Genomic DNA, 25,642 nt, shown 5'->3' on the forward strand with positions numbered 1-25,642 from the left:
AACATGTCTGTCCTGCATTGATCAGCGGATTCGGTACAGATTAACAAATCATCAATGTATTAAATCAGAAAGTTTCCACAAGTCAAAGTCAAGTCCGTCAGACACAAGGGAAATACTATGCAAGTCATCTGAATCATTATGTCACTGTCAGGTGTCACAGCATTTACTGCTGAGACAAAATGTTAAGGCACAGGAGCAGCTGGAAGCTTCCATTCGTATGCATACAAAGATTTATCTAGGGCCCAAAGTACTGCAGTAAAGTCAGAGTCCTGAGTGTGAACCGTCAGTCCGTCAGAGGTTGAAATGATAATGTCCAAACTACACATCAAAGCTCTATCCATAAGATTTAAAGGACACAGACGAGACACCAAAAAAAAGAAAAAAAATTGCTTCAGCTTCACTCCCTGCGGAGTGAAACACTTTAAAAGAAACAGAAAAACTTTTCCTAACTGAAGCTGAGACAGAATAAACATAACAGCCACTGAGCTTTGGCTGTTACTTGATACATTTAGCAGATAAGAGTGAGTTGCACCCGAGTCAACAACAAAATACATTTTTTCACCTATTACCAGCATAGAAAACATTTTTAAAGGCATTTTTTTTTAAAGGCAGGGGTCTCTGTGTGGAGATGCGTGCCTGTTGTAACAGCTGTGGCACAATCTAAGTGTGTGATGGCCTCTGTGAGCAAACTATGTGGATCAGTTGAAGCAGGTACCATTTCAGCATTCAAACACAGGTGTAGCGGTGTGTGTGTGTGTGTGTGAAGCCTCACGCCCCTTGGCAAGTCCCTTCTCAACGAGGTTGGCCTCCGGATCCAGGGTCCGATCCCCCACCTGTCAGTTACCGGCACCAGGCTGCTGCGGTCCCTGCGGGCAGTCGTTCTTCCAATGTCCCAATTGTCCACAGTTGCGACATGCATCAGAACGAGACCACTGTCCACAACTACAGCCTCTGTCCTTGTGTGCATGGCCACATCCACGATGGTTAGATCTTCCTCGTTGAGATCCATCAGAAAACAGGATTAGGGCAATCTTGTGCAGATCAGTGTCTCTTCTTTTTCTTTCCTCCACTGATGACATTACTGCTGAGCAGAGCACGTTTCTTTGAATCAGCCAGATGCAAAACTTGACTCCAGTCTCCAGACAAAGTTCACTTTCTGCAGCAACCTTTGTCCTTCCTCTTTGGGATTAGGGAGGAGGGCAGCGCTGGCCTGGATGTCAGCTGCAGTCCTTGGTCTAAACATGGGGTTCATTCGCTCCTGTCACCTCCAGCATGGGGAATTGATGAATCTGTCCTTGGTTTACTCGCTGTTTCCCATTTCTCTGGCATGTGAAAAACAGAGAGGTGCGAATAAAGTCCAGTTCTGGCTTTGAGATGACTCGTGTGTCTGCTCTGCCTTGGGAGTGACTGGGTCTGATGAGGGAGGGATCCTCCCGTAGTTTTCACCCGCTGCGCCGTCAGAGCCGCTCTGCTTGCTGAGCTCGCCTCGCTCCCCAGCCTTGCCTCGGTCCGCATACTGTTGAACAGATTGATGTCTTCTCGGAGGGGGACAGGAGTCCAGATCCGGGTCAGCCACCTGGAGGGCCTGCAGCTCCACCTGCAATGCAGCATATGGAAAGGAGGGTGAAGCACCACATGTCTATGTGTAATTTTAAACAAGCGGTCATTAGCAGCACAACCAGTATTGTCATGTCTGTTTCCCATGTCCCCAGAAAAATATTTTCCCCTGCCCTCTGTTTCAGTTCAGAATTTAGTTTTAGCATTCATTGCAGCACTTTATTCATTTTTCCCGCAGATCTAAATCCCTGTTATATATATATATATATATATATATATATATATATATATATATATATATATAGGCTTGCTTCATTTAGGGGAGGAGCCGAAAACGATGACGTCCGAAGCCTCGCTGGCCGGCTGTACCACGTGACTGCTTCGGGAAGTGGTTCAGATGTTGGCGCGGCTTCGACAGCTTTAGAGTCCCCACAGGCTTCATTCAAAATGTGGGTTGTTGTAGGCGAGTTGCGGTCAGTTGAGAGAGTGGATAGAGTTTTGATAGTTTGGATAGCAGAGTTTGGATAGTGGTTATTTAGTTTGAGACAGTTAGTTTGGTGTTTGGAGAGTTTAGGAGAGAGATAGATAGATAGGAGATCAGTGCTCTCAACTATCACGCATTGACCGTCACTGACTTCACACAGTCACACGCAAACATGGCATTTTTCACGCATAAAAATCCCAACGCCCATCTGGGCAGCGGACGATAAAAACTCCGCCTTCTGCTTAGATGTTTCAGCTTCTTTCACAGCTTGTGGCCCTCATTCCTGCTGCAGTTCATGTTAACAGAGCAGCAGGAGGAGCGATCAGAGTTATGAATAATTTTAGTCTTAACAGTGGTGAAAGTAAGCCGGTAAGGTCCTGTACTACCTACGCAGGAGGGGCGGGGGGCGGGGGAAGAGAGCTGCTGCCAGATATTGCCTTCATTCAGAATTCAGAATTCAGATCATAAAACAGTTCTGCTCACCAGATGCAGTTTAAAAACGCTACGTCTGGTTATAAGTTGTTTTTATCAATTCAGCATTTTTTAACTACATGCACCGAAAAAGCGCTTCGGTGCGCTGCTGCCGTGCGCTTTTTTCAGGTGCGCAAAATTACGTTACTTGTAATTTGGGTACGCGCTTTCATTTTAAAGAACTTGTAACATCAGGAGGCTGATCTCAGACCGGTCAGCTCCTATGATCACTGTATAGGAGCCATTTACAGTTTTTTTTTTTCCAGTGTCCTGTCTAGCAATATGGCAATAGGAATTGATATCTCAATGCCAGATAGAGCTCGACAGATTTTGCTTTTACAAGTGGAGCAAACAGCTTTCGCCATAGTGCTCCACTTGATTTATGCTTGTAAATAGCTTTATTATGATTCCTGCAAGGAGAATTTCAAATTATATGGACATGACAATGGGAGAGTAAAGGAAGAACAAAAAGTGAAAGAAAAGAAAAAAAAGAGTAGAGGTGAAAGAAAGAGGAGATAAAAGGGAGAGAATGATAAAACCTTCTTTGTCTGCTCCATCACCTGGAAAGAGACACAAAAAGAACAGCACAACCAACAGACATGAAGCAACAGATACACTCGAATAATACCTAGATGCCATTGCTAAATCATATATATTATTATGTAAGCTGACATGTGTAATGTGATATTTGAAAAAAGAAAGTGAAAAAACATAAATAAATAAATAAATAAATAAATAAATTATAAGATTACTGTATATAAGTGAACACTTAATACCTGGGACCCAGCACCTGTGGGAGATGTGAGAGTACACTAGTTTAGGTGAAAATTATCCAGAAATAGCTTGATAGTGATTGTGGAGAACCGAAGACCCACCTTCCCCGAGCACAGAGGCAGGCGTCAGGGGACCCGTAACCCCGGACTCCCAAAGGGGTCCCTAAAGCAGGTCGCCCAGGAGGGGCCGACACAGGATATCTGCAACCCCCCCCCAAGGAAGGAGCAGAGACGACCCCGAGGAAATCCCCCAGCCACCGCAATGCCGACGCCCTCAAGAGCCACGGAGACGAGCCCGTGGGCTCCGCCGGCAGCTAGCCCCGCTGAAGTGGTCCCGGCCATGGGCCCTGAGGGCCAGAGGCCCCAGGGGCGCCCCGCCCCCGCGACGAGGGCCCCGGCCGCCCCCCGGGGGGCCAGGCCCCGCGAAGAGGCCGCCGGAAGTGGGCCGGCGCACGCCCGGGAACCCGCCCCAAACCCGAAGCCAACCAATGCGCCAGGGGGCCAAGGCGCCCGCCAACGAAGTGGAGGAGGGCAGGACGTGGGGGGGATGGGCTCCGCACCTAGCGGAGACTTGAGATGTTCTTGGGAGAGGGAGCGGACCACACCCATACCTGGAAAAAAAAAAAAAAAAAAAAAACTCATTCACCCCATCCCTCCCTTGTGCCCCACTCACCACACACAGAGAAAATAAAATAAATAAATAAATAAATAAAAAAACCGCTGTACACACATTCCCACATAACACTCACATCCAACACTGACCAAAGGGGGGGGGGGGTCACCCCAAATCGACTATACGACTGCTTGTGCCCGACCCCCGGCCCCGGCCCCAGACCAGACGCCCCCCGGACCGGGCCCCCCCAAGAGGGCGGGCCAACACGACCCGCACGACCCCCCCCCTCCCCCTAAATACCTAATAAACCCCCTCCCTCCCCCCACCTTACCCTTGCCATCCCGCCCCCCGCCCCCTGGGGGGAGCAGAGGCATCAGCCCCAGACCTGGCAAGCCGCTGACTGCACACCGCAGCCCCCCACCAAGACCCCGGACACAGTGGCCCGCACCTCCTCCAGGCCCCAGACTCCTTGCCGCCATCGGAGAACGGGGGTGTGCAGAAGACCCCGACCCTCCCTACGCCTGCTCAAATGTTGTGTTGTTGCATGTTGTTCTCAAGTGCGTTTAAAAACTGGGAGCGCCGAAGGGGATGCACGGCACAGCCCACCCCCCTTCCGGAAGGTAGCTGTTGCCAGCGCACCCCCTCCGTGTGACTGCCCAGAACCCTCAATGTCTATGTGGGAGAGGAGGTGAAGGGAGCCGTCCAAGGTGAGGCCCACACAACATAAGCCCCCCCCCAGACGTCTTCCCCCCACCCCCTACCATGGCCTATATGAGTGTGCGATGTGAAAAATGTTTGAAGTGAAAGTGTCTAAGATGCATGATAAAATTGGGGAGAGGGGCGTCACCAGAAAGTGGCAACCTCCAGTAACGCCCCCTCCCTCATGACCTACATGTGTGGCGGCGTGATGGAGCAGGCAGAGGGAGGAGTCCGGGGATGGGGAGCAAATGACTGGGAAGCCAACCCAGGGAGCCAGCTCCCCTACTGACTCCAATAGGCACCCCCGTTCCCCGAAAGCCCCACCCAGAGAAGGGGGCCTCGCCAGCGGCACCACCGTAGCCCGGGGGCCAGGGAGAGGCCGCAGGGCCCGCCAGCCAACCACCCACCAGGACCAACACCTCAACCCCCCCAGCCCACCCACCAAGCCTACTTAAACTAAATAAATAAATAAATAAATAAATAATAAATAATAATAATAATAATAAGAGGGGGGGACCCTGGCCAGCCGGCCCGCACGAGCCATCCCAAATCCCACCCCCCAGGTGAAACCCGCACCGGAAGACGACACGGACCAGGACCGGGACAGGGGGCCGGACACAAGCCCACCAGAACGTCAACCCCCCCCCCAACGCACCATCGGGTAAAATCCTCCCACCTCACCGCCCAGAGCGCACTGAGGAGAGCAATACAGATTTGTCTGGTTGACTGAGATGAGAAACCTGTTGCTGTGAAAGGTGATATAGGTTATAAACTGTTACTGTCTAGAATTGCATTGAGCTGAAAAGAGAGGAGACATCAGCAGCTGGATCGTGCGTAAAGACGCAGTGGGAACCTCTGTGTGCTTCAGTGTTGCTGCTGAAGGGAAACTGTGGGACCGTATAGTACTGGGCTGATCATCGGTCACAGTACCCCAATCTGTACATACTTGCACTTATTTATTTATGCACCCCGGCATCATCTGTGCCATGTGAGCGTGTCTTTTCAAAGGTTGGAGAAGTAGTATCAAAAAAGAGAAATCATTTGAAACCAAAAACTGTGGAGAAATTGTTGTTTCTTAATAAAAATGCATGAAATCATCCAAGTTACACAAGCATTAGCCTATTCACTACCCCCTGCCTAGTTCCACAAGCACTTTCATTGTCCTCTGCCTGATTAAGCCCATGCCATTTTTCTAGAGTCACAGAAAAACATTATTACACAACATGCCATATCATGTCACTACTATTTTGGGAATAATTACACACAGACAATACATTGAAACAATGTTTTATTATACACATGTGTATACAAAATTTATGTAGACAAATTATTTCGTCCTACACCTTTTGTGAAGTCATTCCCAAGAGTCATAATAGACAAAAATTCAATGCATCACACGTGTTAAGATCCAGCTGGCTGTGATTATACAACGTGCCAGTAGGTGGTGCTGTGTGCACATGAACCGTCAAGAAATGAACCTTTTCTCGAACCAGTTGGCTGAGTGGTTCAATGCCTCATGAGGCTTCATCTCGCCATCACTACAGTCCAGACAGTACCTGAGAATACCATACCTAAGTTGATCATCCAAGTCTTCAGCTGCTAGGTCTTTGGGAATCTCTCTGCTGGTACTAGCACACAACTGCCAATCAGTCTTAAGTCTTAAGCATTTTTCATAGACTCAAGAGATAGAAATGGAAGCTGAAGCGTACTTTTATGGCAAAATGTCAGTAAGTCTAAAGCTCATATTTAAAACTATGCCAAGTTGCTCTTTGATGGTGAGGTGCTGGAGTGAAAATAAGAAAACAAGTAACACGGTAGAAAAATGGAGGTAACACAACAGCAGCACAGTACTGTATATTTAAAGCAGCCCCGTGTAAGTTTTGACTCAGATATTAGCTTAATTGGAGATATATTAAAGTACTATCCAGGTGTTGTGCAATTACACACTGTTTAAAAGTTATTGTATGTTTAATAAATAACTCTGTTAGGTATTGTCCGGTGAATATCAACCTGAGAGCTGAAATCAGGACAATCGTTGAAAGGGATGATTTAAGCACTAGCGATCTTTTAAAAGCAAACTCTGCACAACATAGAATAAGCAGTGACAACTTCTCTTCAAGTTCAATAATTTATGAACAGAAATAAAATGAACATCCAGAGAACATCACTATATAATTAGGCGTGCACATAACTGGTACGCAGGTACGCATGCGCGTCACAAATCAGGAACGCGTAATGTCAATTATATTACTACGCGCATTTGCGTACTGCTTGACGCAATAAGCTTAATAAGCTTATCAACACCTGTTTTGAATTACTGTCGAAGATGTCCAAAAAAACAAACATTAAGCAGCTTCTTTGGCGTTCAGCCACCAACAAAGAAACGCCTAACTGGACCCGAGCCGAAGAAAAGACTTTTTTCAGAAAAGTGGCTCCAGGACGTGCCGTGGCTTGAAGCCGACGAGGAGCGCACTGAAATGTGGTGCAAGATTTGCCGCTCGCATCCAAATCTAGCAGACAAAACAGGTGCGTTCTATAAAGGCTCAAAGAATTTCAACCATCCTTTATTTGACAAACATGAAAAGAGCAAGGAGCACATGAATGTGGTGCAAGCCATTGCTAATAAACAAGCTAGCCGACAAGAACTGTCCAGTCGCCCACTTGCCAGATGGCGAGATAAACTGAATGAAGAACAGCGGCAAGCTCTCCATAATACGTTTCTCCTCGCCTTCCATAAAGCTAAACATGCACGTCCTATGTCTTCCTTTGCTGAGGACATTCCCTTACTGAAGCGGCTAAGAGTAAATGTCGGAGGTGCATATGTGGCCAATATGTCAAGGTCCTAAAATCTCTTCCTGGAACGAGGCTGAGGGGGTGAACATCACACCGTAAAATGGGGGAGCTATGCTAGTCTCTACAACAGTCTCCTTATTAGCTACCGGCTGGGGTTCTGCCTTTAAAGGAGCAATACAAAGTTTCAATGCGTTGCGGTGTAGCATCTTTTCACGGCCTCCCTTTTCTGGCTGGACTTTATAAACCACCCCTGTTGCACCTACTTGCTCCAAGATAACATGAGGTTTGTCATTCCACCCTGGATGCAGTTTACCTTGTCCCTTCCTATTTCTGTCCCTCACCCACACCCTCTCACCAGGTGCCAAAGGCAGAGCTTGCATTTTCTTGTCATATTGCTTTTTGCTACAACAAGCAGTTTTTGCCATGTGTTGTTTAGCAATTTCATAAGCAAAGGACAACTTTGCATGATGGTCTTTATGAAATCTGGCTGGGCAACCAAACGTCTTTATCACCTGTGACCATAGCACCTGAACTGTTGTGTGGGCAGTTTGATCCTTGGTTGGAACGGCCCAAGAGTAGCGTGTGAACCAATCGGTCATGACCAAGATATTCTGGTACCTATCTATAGGTCTACCCAGAGAAAGAAAATCTAGGCCTACAACCTCAAGGGGGTAAGATATAGGGTGCAGTGGGGCCTTAGGCTACATGTCGCTGTGCCCTTGGGCAAGGCACTTAACCCCAAGTTGCCTACCGAGCTGCGTCTCGGTGTATAAATGTGTGTGCGCGTTAGTGAGAGCGACTGGGTGAATGTGGCTATAGTGTACAGCGCTTTGGGTGGTCAGCATGACTGGAAAAGCGCTATATAAGTTCAGTCCATTTACCATTTACCATTTAGGCTCCCCCCTGTTTTGCAGGCTACAGGCAACGCAGCCCAACTGAAACTGATGCACCTCCTTCTCCATATTGGGCCAATAGAAGAACTGGCAGATTCTGGACAAAGTCCTTTCCACTCCTGCATGGGCAGTTGCTTGATGGTACTTCTCCCATACCTCTCTGCGCTTGCTGGTGGGGCATACAACTTGGAAAAGATCTTCATTCGTTTTACAGTCTGTTACTTTTCGACAAACACCACCATCCTGGAGTACGAGTTTCCTCCACTGTTTCAAAATTCTGCAGGTGATGACTGACAAGTCCTTTCTGGTTTGTGCTTCAGGTAAAGTCCCCAGTCTCACATACCTTTGCACAACCTTCAGGTCCATATCTGACTCTTGAGCAGTCTTCCAGTCCTGTGTCTGTAGTCCAGGCTCCTGAGGATCTGGAGAAGCTGCTGCATTAGTCACATAGGCAGCTTGGACCTCTGGTGCTGTGTCTGCGGGATATCTGGACAAGGCATCAGCATTAACATTTTCCTTCCCTGCCCGATATTTTACAACAAAATCGAAAGAGGCTAACTGCGCTACCCAGCGTTGTTCTGTTGCCCCCAGGTGAGCAGTTTGAAGGTGTGCCACTGCATTGTTATCTGTAAAAACTGTAAACTTGGCTCCTGTGAGGTAGTCTCTAAACTTTTCGGTGATGGCCCACTTTAAAGCCAGAAGTTCCAGCTTGAAAGAGCTGTAATTTGCATCGTTCCGTTCAGCAGGATGCAAACTTCGACTAGCATAGGCGATCACATGTTCTCTACCACTTTGCACCTGAGCTAAGATGGCACCCAAACCTTGTTTACTTGCATCTGTATAAAGCACAAATGGTAGGGAGAAATCAGCATAAGCCAAAACAGGGGCTTGTGCAAGTGCTGTCTTTAACTGTTCAAATGCTTTCTGACAGTCAGCTGTCTAAATAACCTTTATTTCTGACTTCTTATTAGCAGGTATCCCAGTCAACAAGGAGTTCAAAGGGCGGGCCATTTTGGCGAAACCAGGGACAAACCTTCTGTAGTACCCAGCCAGGCCCAGAAAAGCTCTGACCTGGCCAACGGTATTTGGAACAGGGTAATTCTTGACAGCACAAACTTTTTCAGGGTCGGGTCTCACCCCATTCGGATCAACAAGGTGGCCAAGAAACTTTACCTGCGACTGGAAAAACTTGCATTTGTCCAATCTAAGTTTCAGACCATGCTGCCAAAGTCTCTGGAAGACAGTTTCGAGGTGTTGTAGATGGGAGGAAAAGTCTGGTGAATATATAATGATGTCATCCAAATAAACCAAGGCAGAATCTGTAAGTTGGCTGTTTAAACATTGCTGCATTAAACGCTGAAATGTGGCAGGAGCATTACAGAGCCCAAACGGCATGCGTTCAAACTCAAAGAGGCCAAGTGGCGTGGTAAATGCAGTCTTCTCTCGGTCTTTAGGATCCATCTCAACCTGCCAGTAGCCGCTGGCCAGATCCAGCGTTGAAAACCATTCAGCCTTTGTTAAAGATGTCAAGGTCTCCTCAATCCTAGGAAGGGGAAAGGCATCCTTATGAGTGACAGCATTAAGCCTTCTGTAGTCTACACAAAACCGCAGACTTCCATCCTTCTTCCTCACCAGAACGATAGGTGCGGCCCATGGGCTCTTGCTCTCACGGATAACCCTTTTATTCAGCATATCTGCCAGCAGTGTCTTCATTTCTTTGTACATTAAAGGAGGCAAGGGTCGGTACCTCTGTTTGATAAGTGCTACATTTCCTGTGTGTATGCTGTGCTGGACCACGTCTGTTCTGCCAACATCTTCTTCATCCACTGAAAATACCTTTTTCCACCTCTGCAGAAAGGCCTGAAGCTCCACCTTCTGTTCTGGGGGTAAAACCACAGAAGTTAGGAGTTTGTTCACCTCTTCACAGCTGTTGGATTCTTCCATCTCTACAGCTTCGGTAACACCAACTTCGACCACCCCATCCAATCCCATAGTTAGACTAAGGTCACCAGCACCCTGGATTTGGAGTCTCTTCCACTTGATACAGTTGGCCCAACTTCTCATAGGGCCCTATTTGTAATTGATATGGGTGAGGGTTGCAGACCCTGACGGGAAGGCGAACCCCGATCAACCACTGACAAAGTTCTTGCTGCCCCTCCATTGTCCTGATCCACGTATTGCCTCCACCAACACCGGCCCATTCCTGGACCTCATCTTCTGAGAAGCACGGCCCCAAATAATTATTTCACAGTTAGGTGGTACCCGTATTCCCTGGCGGCAGGCAGGTCGGACGCAACCTAGGCAATCCCCCTCCATCCTAGTGGCAGAAATCCTCTGGCAGACAGCAAATGCCTCTTCCCAGGCCTGATGAGACTTCCACTTCTGAGGGGAGAGAGCTGACGTTCCACCTTTAAAAACAGTGTCCCAACAAGCCCCAATAACATTCATGCCCACAATAAGTGGGTGGGTAGAACAGTCGTCCTTTACAATCACAACACCTTTTTCAGGTATTTTAAGTCCTTCCACCTCAAAGTCCATAATAGCATACCCAGAATATGGGATGGTGAGGCCATTGGCAGCTTTTAATGTGAACACCAAAGACTCAGGAAATAAGAGTCCATTACTTGTTGCTGGACCAATGTCACTTGAGAACCAGTATCCAGCAAAGCTGTCATTCTCACTCCACCCATAGATAACTCTATGGTAGGACATTTACCAACGAATGGTGTTGCGGCCCCTTGGTCGTTAGTTATACACCCCATCCCCACTGCTTGGGCCTCAGCAGTAGGGTTACCTAGTTTAAAGCCAACTGTTCCCCATCAGCTGCTTGGCAAAACCTGGCAATATGACCTGCCCGCTTACACTGCCTGCAGATAGGTTGTCCATCTCTGGTCCAGCCACGGGAATACCCAGGCCGTCTTTGTAGTGGTCTTGACGCCCCTGAAGCAGCAACATCCACCTGATTTTGTTGTAAAAGGGGTCTGATCTCGTTAATTACTTCTTTGGCCAAATCTTTCATTTGTTCTTTAACATTATGCATTATTTCCTTTTTAAATTCTTCTTTCCAGTTGGAGTCAGATAACGATTGCTTCTGTGTTGACTCACCTACTGCAAAACACATACTCTGTAGTCTTTGAGAGCCGTTATGTTCCTCTTCAAGCTGTAGTGCTTCTCGATGAACGGCGGCAAAGTCCTCCCTAGGATTGTGTCGCACATAGGCTTGGAGTGTGTGAGACAGAGGACCCTCACGCAGGCCAAGTAGCATCTGGTCCAATAAATTTGCGTCGGTAGGTGCATTAGTAGAGCTGCGCCGCCGCAACCTGCAGCACAGTTCTCGCAACCTTAAAGTAAAGGACTTTACAGATTCATCAGGTTTTTTTTTTTTTTTTTTTTTTTTTTTTGCCGTGCATCCCCTTCGGCGCTCCCAGTTTTTAAACGCACTTGAGAACAACATGCAACAACACAACATCTGAGCAGACGTAGGGAGGATCGGGGTCTTCTGCACACCCCCGTTCTCCGATGGCGGCAAGGAGTCTGGGGCCTGGAGGAGGTGCGGGCCACTGTGTCCGGGGTCTTGGTGGGGGGCTGCGGTGTGCAGTCAGCGGCTTGCCAGGTCTGGGGCTGATGCCTCTGCTCCCCCCAGGGGCGGGGGCGGGATGGCAAGGGTAAGGTGGGGGGAGGGAGGGGGTTTATTAGGTATTTAGGGGGAGGGGGGGGGTCGTGCGGGTCGTGTTGGCCCGCCCTCTTGGGGGGGCCCGGTCCGGGGGGCGTCTGGTCTGGGGCCGGGGCCGGGGGTCGGGCACAAGCAGTCGTATAGTCGATTTGGGGGACCCCCCCCCTCTGGTCAGTGTTGGATGTGAGTGTTATGTGGGAATGTGTGTACAGCGTCTTTTTTTTTTCTGTGTGTGGTGAGTGGGGCACAAGGGAGGGATGGTGTGAATGAGTTTTCCATCCCCCCCCCCCCCCCAGGTATGGGTGTGGTCCGCTCCCTCTCCCAAGAACATCTCAAGTTTCCGCTAGGTGCGGAGCCCATCCCCCCACGTCCTGCCCTCCTCCACTTCGTTGGCGGGCGCCTTGGCCCTCTGGCGCATTGGTTGGCTTCGGGTTTGGGGCGGGTTCCCGGGCGTGCGCCGGCCCACTCCCGGCGGCCTCTTCGCGGGGCCTGGCCGCCGCGGGGGGCCCTCTGGCCCTCAGGGCCCATGGCCGGGACCACTTCAGCGGGGCTAGCTGCTGGCGGAGCCCACGGGCTCGTCCCCGCGGCTCTTAAGGGCGTCGGCATTGCGGTGGCTGGGGGATTTCCTCGGGGTCGTCTCTGCTCCTTCCTGGGGGGGGGGGTTGCAGATATCCTGTGTCGGCCCCTCCTGGGCGACCTGCTTTAGGGAGTCCGGGGTTACGGGTCCCCTGACGCCTGCCTCTGTGCTCGGGGAAGGTGGGTCTTCGGTTCTCCACAATCACTATCAAGCTATTTCTGGATAATTTTCACCTAAACTAGTCTACTCTCACATCTCCCACAGGTGCTGGGTCCCAGGTATTAAGTGTTCACTTATATACAGTAATCTTATAATTTATTTATGTTCTCTCACTTTCTTTTTTCAAGTATCACATTACACATGTCAGCTTACATAATATATATGATTTAGCAATGGCATCTAGGTGTTATTCGATTGTATCTGTTGCTTTATGTCTGTTGGTTGTGCTGTTCTTTTTGCATCTCTTTCCAGGTGACGGAGCAGACGGTGAAGGTTTTATCATTCTCTCCCTTTTATCTCCTCTTTCACTTTTTGTTCTTCCTTTACTCTCCCATTGTCATGTCCATATAATTTGAAATTCTCCTTGCAGGAATCATAATAAAGCTATTTACAAGCATAAATCAAGTGGAGCACTATGGCGAAAGCTGCTCCACTTGTAAAAGCAAAATCTGTCGAGCTCTATCTGGCATTGAGACATCAATTCCTATTGCCATATTGCTAGACAGGACACTGGGGGGAAAAAAAAGATTCATCAGGTTTCTGAATGCAACCAAAAAAATGTGACCTTAACACAGCAACTGGAGTATTATCACCATACAATGTGTCCAAATGCTTAAAAATTTTACAGACCTGATCTCGTTCAGTCTCATCTAAAACATTCACTTGTTGCTTTGCTTCTCCAGCTAAAGCCCCTATTAAAATGTCCACCTTCCTTGACTCTGTTAATTCCTGAGCATTTAAAAGTCCTTGTACTTGTTCTTTCCAGTCCACATATTTTAGTTCACCTTCAATCCCTTTGTACTTGGGCACCCAAGGTGCACCAGGGAAGACTGGCATCATCATGTTGCGGTCTTACCTTTGGGTATGAGTGTTGCTCCCTACTTGTGATCCTGTCAACAACGCCAAAATAAGCTGTGGCCAATATGACCCCACGCTCTGTCTTGATCACAAAGGGGAGCAAACAACTCAAGAACCCAACCAGTGAAACAGGTCAGTTCAAGATGATTTATTCAACAGAAGGACAGTCACAGCAATAGTGGCACCATAAAAGAGTCCTTTTCTTCTTCCTTTAAAAACAGCAATTCACCAATTGTCTTAAAAGTCACCAATTAGGACCAGGGGTTGAGCTCCGCTTAGAAATGATGCTTCTGGTGGAGGTCGCCCGTCTGCAGCACACCTTCTTCGATCCCCAGCTGAAAGAAACAAGTAGGAAGACACCAGCCTCTCTGCTCCAAGATCCTCTTGAAGGACTTTCATCCGACCGATACTCTTTTCCAAAGCAGAGTGCTACTTACAGGCGCAGGCAGAGGCTCCCTCTGCCCTGATCCTCTGTACTAGGCCGTCTGTTCTGGCATGCAGATCCCACCTGCTCCTTTGCTCGGCAGTGTGTCGTTCTCCTGCAGGGTCAGCTTCTGCCTGCTCTTCTCTTCAAGCTCCTTTTATAAGCCTCTGCTGACACCTGGGCGCAGCTGTGCAATTAGTGAGCTCCGCCTCCTCAGTCAACAAGCCTCAGCCCATTGTGTTTGGGTTGTTAAAGGGGAAAGCAGAAAAACCAAAACAATCCAAGCATGCAAAACAAAACAAACAACTAAAAATAAATACAAAAGAAACATATTTTCCCCTGTGTAACACATATCATTCACGTGAAGGTGGCACACGGATCATGCAGAGCATCGCTCACACCATCACAGGGGAGTTAAGAGTTAAGCTGCAGTCTGCTGAATTTTGGGGCCTGATTTTTGATGGATCTGAGGACATCACAAAAACTGAGCAGGAAATCGTTTATATTGTGTCTGTGTCCAGCGACGGAAAGTTTACCTCCGACTTTCTCGGACTTATTGAACTGGGTGCTGACCGGACCGCGCAGGCTATAACAGACGGACTTGTGAGACTTTTCCAGGACACAGGCTTGGATAACTGGACAACAAAGTTGGTCGCGGTGTGCACAGACGGGGCTGCTGTCAACGTCGGTATGTACAATGGCGTTGTGCCAAAGCTCAGGGAACTTGCTGCAGTTGGAGACTCTCTTGTGCACATTTTGTGCACCGCGCACACACTGGAGAATTGCGCAAAATCGGCCGATCGCACCGTTCCTTACTGTGAGGCATTTAATCGCACTGAGGTCAAGCTGCTGCAGTTTTACTTACAAAGAGGGGGTGCAAAAAAAAAATGCTGCACTGAAGAAGCTGTGTGAAGAAAATGGGATCTCCTTTGTGAAACTGGGTAAGTTTCATAATATCAGATGGTCTGCATGGAGGCATGAAACACTGTTAAAAATATCAAGACTACTGCCAGCCATTAAAATCCAACTGGCTACCAGTGATGACAGCAATTTGCAACAAATCTGCACAGAGCGTTTTCAGTGCTTTCTGTTGAACATGCTTGACATTGGAAACATTTTGAAAACCACATCCATTAACTTTCAGAAGGAAAAGCTGACCATTGGAGAATGTAAAGATGAACTGATGGTAGCCATTTGACAGTTTACACTACTGCTTGATGGTGAAGGCCACTACAGGGAACACACTGCTTCTAATGTGGATGCTGACAAAGACAAGACACACATACTTAGGGGGTTAATTGAAGAGTTTGAAATCAGATATGACTCCCTCAAGTCATGTGATCATTTTTTAGTATTTGATCCTTCAACATGGCCGGAGGAAATGAAAGACCTCCACAGTTTTGGAAACACAACAATTGTCAGCATTCTCAAGAAATATGAGGCTGCCTTGCAGCTTGATAAAGACACCACTGTGACAGAAAGGATGCGCTTAAAGCAGGTAGGAAAACGCCTAGGGGTCTCATCTGTGTATGACTTGGTCCAAATTGTAAAAACAAGTAACCCAGTTACTTACTCCAACATCAACAAGGTGGTTAAGCTATCCCTTACACTGCCTTTAAGCAGTGCAGCTTGTGAGAGGGGATTCTCGCATCTCAGCATAATAAAAAACAAGTACAGATCTCGTCTGTCACATGCTCGTCTCTCAGCCCTGATGCACATTCATCTGTCAAGGCAGACCACAGAGACATTTGACCCAAAGCCAGCTGTAGACCTGTGGATGGAGACAGCTAATCGGAGGCTAAACCAAGGACAGGGAAGTGCATCTGCAGCATCATTTACCACGCAGGAGTCTGAAGCAGAGGACAGTGGGAGCAACACTGAGGAGGACAGTGAGGAAGACTGAGCTTAATAAGACCACGCTACAAATGGGGTGAGTAACAAACACCATCTTCTGGTACTCACCTGAGTAATTCATCCAAAATGTTATGTGCACCCCTGCCTATGTAACTTGGAAAGGCCGGATCTGTTGCTGAATAGGTCATGTGACTTAGAGCGCCACAAGACCCATTGTAGGTCACAGCACACTGCATTAACAACACAAAACAGATATGAAACTTACCTGATCAATCATATTTTGGTTCACTCATGTAGGATGTAATCTAGAGAGGTGAATGTGGCCTCGTCTTTACAAGTAACTCCATCACTTCTCAGTCTGCTAGTCCAAACTGGTCTGCTATCAAATTCCAAAACACAGAGGAAGACTGTTTCATTTTGTGACAGTGCAGTGTTGACAGTGACCTTCATTGGATCTAAACCTGGAGGTTGCAGGTGTAGCACCCTAGTGGCTAAAAGTTACATAGTGCTGCTTTAAGGTATGTCAGGTACCTCTGTACAGAGTGCTATCTGAGCATTTGCTGCTCAAGATGCCTAATGACTTTGGATAGATTACAAAATTACTGTGATTCATCAGGCTGATCAAACAAGCTGTAATCTGATTCACATAAGCCGTTATTGATGAGCCTGAAGGAAAAAAGCTGAGGATTGCAGGTTTACATGAGGAAACAAATTTGTCAGTATCAGTACGAAAATATATAAAACAGTTAACCTTAACTTGGTGCTTGATGTTTGGGATCAATCAAAATGACAATGGGACCCTTTTAGAGATGGCTGAGGGTGATGTGTGGATCTAACCCTTCTAGCCTGGTGCAGATAAGAGGTCCACAACTGAGAAAAAGCTGCTAACAAGTTGTGTTTAAAAATATAATTCTGCAGTTAGATAAATTGTCAGGCTTATTGACATTTATTTTCCCTATATTTGTGTATAAATTTAAGCTCTGCTGTATTTTTTAGTGTAAAGAAGTGCTGTAATGGAAATGTTGTAGCTTGCTTAACATGATTGTGTTAAACTTTGGATTGTAAAGTTCTATGAATGTTTTGAAATTGTGGCCTGTGTTGTCTATTTTTTTATGCTTATGGACTCTGTGTGGCATATGTTTCTCTACTTTGCCACTCTGAAGGTCATCTGCCAGAGCTGGTTCTGCAGCTGCAGAAGGTGATAAAGAGAAATCAGTTCTCATAGAAAGCTGTTCTTGTTTAAAACACATGTACCAGCTCTGTAGCTCAGAGCAAACACTCTGAGGCAGACACTTTTTGTTAGTCTCTGCTCCCACGTTGAACAAGATGCTTAAATAAACCCGACAGAGCTTTTCACCATAAGCGTTTGTATAATTGCACTTTTCCGCCACAGTGTTTTCTAATATATCTACATTTTTAATTGTCATGTGATACTAGACAAGTCAACTAAGTATATTTAGAATAAGAGAATCAGTGACCCTTGCCTGGTATTGATAAATGGCCAATAAAAAAAACAGAAACTCATCTATTAGTTTTATGTGCGTAAGTCATTGTGGAAATTTAGTACAAAAATACCCTAAAAGAGCTATATGACTGTGTTACCAGATGTCACCATATATCCTTTGAACAATATAAAATGTTTGTCCCACAACATAATGCTGCCACTACCGTATTTAATTGTAAGAGGCATTATTAACCCAAACATGCACAGCTGTTGGATATGTTTAATTTGACCCACAAGTACTTTTAAGGGTGCATCAGTCTTATTTGACACCCTAAGCCAATATGTAGTCCTATATATTAGCTTAGAGTTGTGATGTGTGTAAGCCATGTCATATCTGAGGTATACCCCCTCCCAATGTCTCGTAAATATTATTTTATAGGAGCATGATATATTTTTCTAAGATCTGTGCTTCTCATGGCTTCTTTACTCTGTTTGCTATGGTAGTGCTAAATGTGTTTAAGTGGGTGGGTCAGATTAGAGGAAATATAAAATCAATGTATGTCAGTGGGGTCTTGGTAATAAAGAATAGTTGTGCAAATATTACACAGCACAGCGGATATCAGAGTCCCTTTAAACCAAGGCTTAGTCTGCTCTAAAACCCCTGGCCAAACCTGAATCACCCAACACTAAATTAAAGGTTTTACATTTAACTTCTAGGAAACGTTCAACCATTTTATTCTTAATGAGTGAATGATCACCTTACTGTGCATAAGGTGCTGGTGAAACCCAGATGTGAAAACAGATGCCATTAAATCTGATCCATTACCACACTGACTTTATTCAGAGTCCTTTATTTTGTTATTAGTAAATACAAAACCAACCATGTCAGAAATACACAATGTAAGAGAGTATGGTTCTATCAGTGAATGTTCAGAGCTGAGATTCTGACATCATATCCAGTTATATTTGGTTAAGAATCATTTCTACAGAACATTAACTTTAAGAAAATAATCATTACACAGGAGTAAATAACACTGACAGAGTGGGATTCAGTACATCAGTTGACATGTTTAACAACATTAGCATATTTTTAAAGATGATAAAATATTGACAGCTTTAATACTTTACACACAGCTGGTGTCAGCTTTTATTAGCCTGTCCATCTTATACATGTCCGGTAAAAAAGTTCCACATTCCTTGCAACAGTAGCCCCTTTCAGGTTCCACTTTGAATCTGTAATGTATGACTTCTGCCTGCCTTGATTGGCTAAAAGGTGCCAACCTAGAATTGGGGGGCTGGGAGGTTTGAGGATAATAATGGGGTTATTGATGCTGGCCCACTGCTGTTACGCTCAGATACAGCTCAGCAATCACAGAGCTGTAGTGGTGAGGACGTGAGGGATGAATTTTAGCAAAGGGAGAAGGTGTGGTATTGATGAGACATTATGCCACACCCCAGGGGTTCAGCAACCCCAGCTGTCTGCTTTGAAAGCATTCATAGCTCCATAATCTCACCTGACTGACATAAGTGATCTGTATATGGTTGCGGGATTAATACAGAAGTATGATCTGAAAGGGGCTACAGGCTAGCTGCTTCCAAGAGGCACATTTCAGAACAGGGCTTTTGGTATGATTACCCATAAGCACAGTTCCAATCAGAAATAGCTTTTAATACTGATGGCAGCAACAGAACAGATTGTTAAACTGATGAAGTCTGAAAAGTGTTCAAATCAAAAATGTAACAGCCTTACTGTCCCAGATACAACTAATTCATGCTATAAAAAACTTTCTAAAATGGAACATCTTATACTGTTCTCAATAGATCAATATATTAAATCTGATAAAGTTAGCTGAATACATATAGGTTAAACCTCTAGATGTCGTTTATGTGCTCCTTCACACTCAGGATCCAGACCCAACAAGCCTGTGTGGACCTGTCAAAGAGTGGAGGCTTTGCTCTGACACTGAAAACTTTAATCAGCACTGCATTTCAAACATCAAGAACCTGAAATACTTTTTAAGCCTTGACATGTTAGCTTTACATTGTTCCTATAACTATGTTCCAACAAGGCCAACCATTAATTACAGGCAAATGTAATTGACTTACATGATATTCTTTGTGAGAAATCATGTGCTCACAAGCATGCATTTTATGACATGTTCAAACTGCACACGTGACTGGAAAGTCCCAGAGGAGAGCCTGATGTGTACATCGGCTCAGCCAATGAGAGCGAGCACGAGACTCAGCAGTCAGGTGGCTGCTTCCGGCTTGGGTGGGTGACTGTTAAACAGGTCAGAGGGGAAAATGCTTTGGGGGATGAAAAGTTAACACTTTCAGTCACAATATCCAATAACAGAGCTTACCAGGCCAAGTCTGTTGCTGGCAAAAATAGTAACAGTTTTTTTTTAAGTGAAATGTGATTATTTACTTAAAGCAACTTAGAGAACATACTCCTTTCATCATCATGGTAACAGATTCTCTGTAGTAAAACAATTACTAATAAGTATATATGCTGTAAGGTTTTTTTATGTAAAAGGTTGACTGGCTTGTTCATGTCTGTGTTACCCAGTGACAGACTAATTACATGACCAGGGTCTACCTGGTCAGGTAATCAGTTATTTGGGGTACTACCAGATAGATTTATTTTTGATCCTGATCCTCATGAGCGACGCAATCCCCACGTGACAAAGTTAACAACTTTGGTTCTCAAAAGTTTGCAAACCCTAAGAGACCATGATAAATCATTTTTAAAAGTTTTGCACCTTTCATGTGACAATTATCTTCTACAATCCATCTGAAAAGCTTTCTTTTTCCAAGTAAAAAAGAAAAATACACCCTGGCATAACTGTGCACAACTTTGAACTTATTCTTTGTTAAAGCACCTTTGTTTCTTCCAAAAACAACATTCACTCTTCTTTGGGAGTCTTAACGGCAGTCACATCTTCACTTAACATCTGCCCTCACAAAAATGGAACTAAAAAAAAAAAAAAATGTACTTAAAATTCGTGTATTTGTCCTTGATCTGAGCAGGCAAATAAGATTATCTGCCAATGGAATAAGATTTTTGCACTTAAAATAGGAACAACTCATCTCCATCATCTTATTTAATTGTTTTATTCTAGGGGTAAAAATACTAACCTGACCCTAGCCATATAGATTTCACTCCACCTAGCTCCACTCACATCCATCTGGGACTGATCCCTAGGAATTGCCTTTTTTGAAAGCTGGGCCTTATCAAAAATCCTTGCATATGATTGGATAAGCCACTTGTCTGTCATGTTTATCGACGTGCTATTTCAACCACTCACGCCGAAGCCAACCCGCGTCCGCCACGGGCGCCGCGTCCGCGCCCCGGAAAACAAAACTTGCCAAATCTGGCCGGGAGAAGGGCAAAAACATCGTTTCCACCAACAAAAGCCTTCAGAGTCATTCTCTGATGTTCTTTTAATGAAACAATATTAGGTAGATTGGACAACACGGAAGAAATAGCAGCATCAATGTCAACGCTTGCTTCCTCGATGCGAGCCACCATCGTCTGAATCAGTCTCACGGTCGCTTCTCCACTACGTCACATCTATGAAACTGTAGCCCTGCGTCCTGATTGGCTGGTCAATAAAATTGGTTGGAGAAATCACTCTCTATAGGGTAGTTCACGCGTGACGTCAGCGCTACATACGGGTCCCGCAGGTAGGCAAAAAACAGTACTGTTCTCGTCTACTACATAACAAAACGGGTGATTTAGAGCGTACTTTTAGTTAGTTTAATTTTGGAATCTAAACAATGCCTACGACTTGTTGTGCTCCCGGTTGCACAGAGAGGCATTCCAAATCGTCGGATGTACGTTTCTGTCGTTTACCGAAGGAGGAAGGACGAAGAAAGAAATGGATATTTTCAATGAAAAGAGTGCAGGCAGACACTCCTAATGGACTGGGGGAGCCATCATACTACGACAGAATTTCCAGTCTACACTTCATCTCCGGTAAATACAACTTTATTCTGCTTTAGTCATTGTTCTACTTAAATAGCGGCGGGCCGGAGAAACGGCTGCTGCTGCTGTAGCAGCCGCTTCTCCAGCTGTCTGGAGCAGCATTGCCCCCATTCACGGGCGCTAGTACTTCTGTGTTTACGCTGCAATGTCGCCGACACCCCCACCCATTTTAACAAGACAAAAACATCAACATAATCCATAGGGAACAATGTTTTTTTTTAACCTACCGGGCGGGTCTTCCTCTCTGCTGAGACACGGCCTGTGTCCGACGCCGCTTTGTGCTGTTGCACAAACGTGTCTGAACATCCATACATCCATCCATTTTCTGACCGCTTAATCCCTCATGGCGTCGCGGGCGTTGCTGGAGCCTTTTTCCCAATATAAAATAATAGTAGCCGTCCAGTGGTTTCAGGGGCTTTCTTGCTCTCTCGTCTGTACTGGCCTGCCGTGTTTATAAGGAACCCTTGGCCAGCATTTCACAGACTCGCTCCGTCCCTTCAGGCTTTTGCTGTGTGGATCTGGCAATCTGATACCACCAACCATCAACTTACTCTTAAAACGATCTTGTGATACGTTATCTAAAGAAGAAAAATACGTGGAGAACTCGTCAGTTTCTCTGTTTGCGTCCGTCAATGTGTTCGCCTTTTGCCTACCAGTCCGGCACGCATGCGCGAAAAACCCGCATCAAAACAATAACAATGAACTACCCTATGGGAGAGGTCCCAGATGGATGTGAGTGAAGCTAGGCGGAGCGATATCAATCTTGCTAGAGTCAGGTTGTAAAAATACTCCTTCCACTGGCAGATAAGATTATTTACCTGCTCAAATCCAGGACAAATACATTAATTTCTACTATTTTTAGTTCCATGTTTGCAGTGTGGTTCTGCTTATCATGCACACCGTTTAAAAAAATTAAAGTTTTGGAATGGCCTAACCGATTGGTTAGGCCATTCAAAAACTATTTTTTTTAAACGGTGTTCATGATAAGCCCTATTTAAGAAAATTAACCTCTTAGCATGGTGTTGCCACCACCATGCTTCACTGTGCCCATGATTTTATTTCATTGATACTTAGAGAAGATTTGGAAGATTGTAGCTAGGCCAGGGCGTTTTTCAGTTCTGATCATAAGGAACACAGGAAGATTTGGAAGCTGATCCAAAATGCTGCAGCAAGAGTTCTGATGAAAATCAACAAGAGGGATCATATTTCTCCAATTTTAGCCTCCCTTCATTGGCTTCCTGTTAAATCAAGAATAGAATTCAAAATTCTTCTTCTTACGTATAAAGCCCTTAATAATCAAGCTCCATCATATATCAGAGCTCTGATTACCCCGTATATGTTCCTAACAGAGCACTTCGCTCTCAGACTGCAGGTCTGCTGGTGGTTCCTAGAGTCTCAAAAAGTAGAATGGGAGGTAGATCCTTTGGCTATCAGGCTCCTCTCCTGTGGAACCAACTCCCAGTTTTGGTCCGTGAGGCAGACACCCTGTCTACTTTTAAGACGAATATTAAAACTTACCTTTTTGACAAAGCTTATAGTTAGAGTGGCTCATGTTACCCTGAGCTACCTCTATAGTTATGCTGCTATAGGCTTAGGCTGCTGCAGGACATCAGGGCCTATTTTTCTAACTCTACTAAGTTTTACTGTTCTCCAGTTTTGCATTGCTTGTCGTCATTTCAGCTTTTAACTTTTCGTTCTCTCTCTTTTTTGTCTTCATAGTAGGTACACCTAGTCTGTTAGCTGTGACATCATCCAGGGAAGACAGATCACCCGATATTACCGTCTAATGTAGAACAGATTACTGGATCGATGTGTGCTTCTGTGCTTTTTTGTCTCTCTTGTTGTGTCTCTGCTCTGTCTTCTGTAACCCCCAGTCGGTCACCATGACCGTTCATATTGAGCCCGGTTCTGCTGGAGGTTTTCCTTCCCGTTAATGAGGAGTTTTTCTTTCCGCTGTCACTTCATGCTTGCTCAGTATGAGGGATTGCTGCAAAGCCATGGACAATGCAGACGACTCTCCCTGTGGCTCTACGCTTCTCCAGGAGTGAATGCTGCTTGTCAGGACTTTCATGCAATCAACTGGATTCCCTTGTATAGGAAATTTTGACCAATCTGTATAATCTGACCCAATCTGTATTATCTGATTGAATTTGAGTTTGTAAAGTGCCTTGAGATGACATGTTTCATGAATTGGCGCTATAGAAATAAAATTGAATTGAATTGAAGGAGACTGCTGCACTACCAGAACACAACCCACAAAAACCAAGAAAATATGCATCATCTCTTAGGTAGTCTTAGCTAAATGACACAAATAAGCAATTGTTAGGAATCTCCTACTAGGGCAAATTAACTTTGGATCAGGTTCATCAGGTGTGTGAGCGTTGTTAGGTTATCGCCCCATTTCAAACTGGATCAAAAGGTGTACAAAAAGATTTAGATTAGGACTGTGCACACTTATTCAACCACGTGCTTGCACCTTTTTATATTTTACATTTGTCATCCCCCTGATGTTTCTTTTGAATTGTACAGGATAAATGTCACATTAATGGTAGAGAACACTTGTGTAACACTATATTTCCATGATTTATTTTCCAAGTAGGTTATTTAGCCAAACACCAATCTAGCATAATTAGGAGCTGTGTATTTTGTGTCCCGAGTAGCGCTGAATTTGTTTTGTCCTTATTCACTTTTATGTGGGTGCTATCATCTCAGTCCAAGACAGGATGAAGTCTGTCAGATAGGACCCTGGCTCACAGGTGGAGCCACTTGTTCAGTTCCAGCCAGCAGCTGCCCAGACGGACACAGGAAAACTACCATTACTGTGATGTTATCACTGGACCCTGCTGCCTTGGCGTGGCCTACCAACTTCTCTGCAACTCTGTGTCCCACACCATATTTTTCATGTTCTGGTGGAAGATCTCCTCCACCTTCGGGGTTGCCTGTCTCCTGGAGGGCATGAACGACCAGATCTGGGACTTCGGAAGGTTTAACGGCATCAAAAAAACCATCACATGCCAGCAGCACATAGTCCTCATCTCCAAAAAGCTGTATGGTTGTGGAATCAGCGTCCCCGGACACATAAGGCTTCTGATCAAAGTCACCTGGAGTGGGAATGTGGATGGGATTAGCATCTTGAAGCAAACCTGGAATAATTTACAGCACATCATGGGAGACAGCAAAGCCTGTTCACTGTAGCAGACATTCTGGTTACTTTTCTTTCCATTCCCACAGCCTCTTAACGCTTCTTCAATCATGAAAGCCTCACAGACTCCATTGTTGAAACAAAACAAAGCTCTGCAGTGCCACCTGCTGGCTCTCAATGAGATTTTTAGAATTAGTGCATCACGGCTGCATCTCATTTGTATTCAGATCGCAGTTATCTATTGTTCAATGCTCTGTTTTTTGTGTTCTGCCTCTGATGTGGTCACCTAACTTTAGCACAATTTAAGTTGCTGTTAAATGAAGGGGGAGCCAAAGATCAAAACTGTTCAAGTGGATGACATTAAAATTTTAACAACTTAAGTATTTAGTGTGTCATTTTAATCTCATTTTGAAAGATTGTCTCTGAATAAATACTTAAAGGTTAGCTAAGGCTTCTTGAAGTGACGTTCTGTGATGTCAAAATTATTAACAGTTCCAAAACCTACAGTGTCAGGGTTCTCTGTGTTTTCGTGCTCTAACTCTGCTTCACAGGTGGTTGCAGTGTGCTGGTGGGCATGGCCCACACCTGCTGCTCATCAAGGAGCTTTCACCTTGGGCTTTATAAGGAGTTCAGAGACAGTTGGAAGATGCCAGAGTGTTACCCCGTCGTGGTATGACTAGGCCTCTGATCTGTCTCCCGTGCCTCGTATCTGTGATTTCTTGAAAACCCTGTTTTGGACAAACTCTGTCTCCTGTTATTCTCCAGTCTTGTCGTGTTTGGATTTACTCACCTGTCTTGGCGTTGTGCTCAGTTAACCAGCCTTCGGAATCCCCGCCACTCAGATTTTGCTCTGGCATCTCCACTCATGTTCTCTGGGTGGTAACAAGCCAGGAGTGAGAACCCCTTCCTGGATTCACCTGGTTCACCTACAAACACTCCGATTCTTCCAGCTGCTCCTCCTGCCTGCCGTTTCTGTGGTGCTGGCCGGACCCCTTGCCAGCATTCATGCCAGTAAAATGATCCTCTTCCTTTCCACAGTCGTTCCAGCTCTGACATTCAGACCTCGCCTGTCACGCACACAGTTTGCTTTCCCGTTACTGAGCCTCAAAATAAACATCTTAAAACTGTTTCTGTTTCCGTCTGTGTCTGCATGTGGGCCAAACACTTAAAAAGCATGACA

At 45.6% G+C, this 25,642-nt stretch overlaps 1 protein-coding gene and 1 long non-coding RNA gene across 6 annotated transcripts in view; both read right to left on the reverse strand.

Moving 5' to 3' along the window:
* Window positions 1-595: 595 nt before the first annotated feature.
* LOC118560191 lies at window positions 596-20,372 on the reverse strand. 2 transcript variants are annotated; one of them, XR_004929161.1, is made up of 2 exons: window positions 16,154-20,372; window positions 596-1,597 (listed from the first exon to the last, which is right to left on the reverse strand). It is a non-coding gene; the product is annotated as an uncharacterized LOC118560191 (long non-coding RNA). The 2 variants fall into 2 exon arrangements; XR_004929160.1 differs by lacking the exon at window positions 16,154-20,372 and adding an exon at window positions 13,840-14,863.
* A 2,934-nt stretch (window positions 20,373-23,306) lies between these two features.
* The window catches only part of ppm1f (protein phosphatase, Mg2+/Mn2+ dependent, 1F), a 44,047-nt gene continuing 41,711 nt past the window's right edge, over window positions 23,307-25,642 (reverse strand). For all 4 annotated transcript variants that reach the window (XM_036131018.1, XM_036131015.1, XM_036131016.1 and 1 more), the window contains exon 8: window positions 23,307-24,421. In XM_036131018.1, the coding sequence (XP_035986911.1) occupies window positions 24,054-24,421 (368 nt within the window). In that variant the 3' untranslated portion in view covers window positions 23,307-24,053. The remainder of the gene's footprint in view (window positions 24,422-25,642) is intronic.

Source organism: Fundulus heteroclitus, unplaced genomic scaffold, assembly GCF_011125445.2.
Source record: "Fundulus heteroclitus isolate FHET01 unplaced genomic scaffold, MU-UCD_Fhet_4.1 scaffold_40, whole genome shotgun sequence".
Classification (NCBI taxonomy): Eukaryota; Metazoa; Chordata; class Actinopteri; order Cyprinodontiformes; family Fundulidae; genus Fundulus; species Fundulus heteroclitus.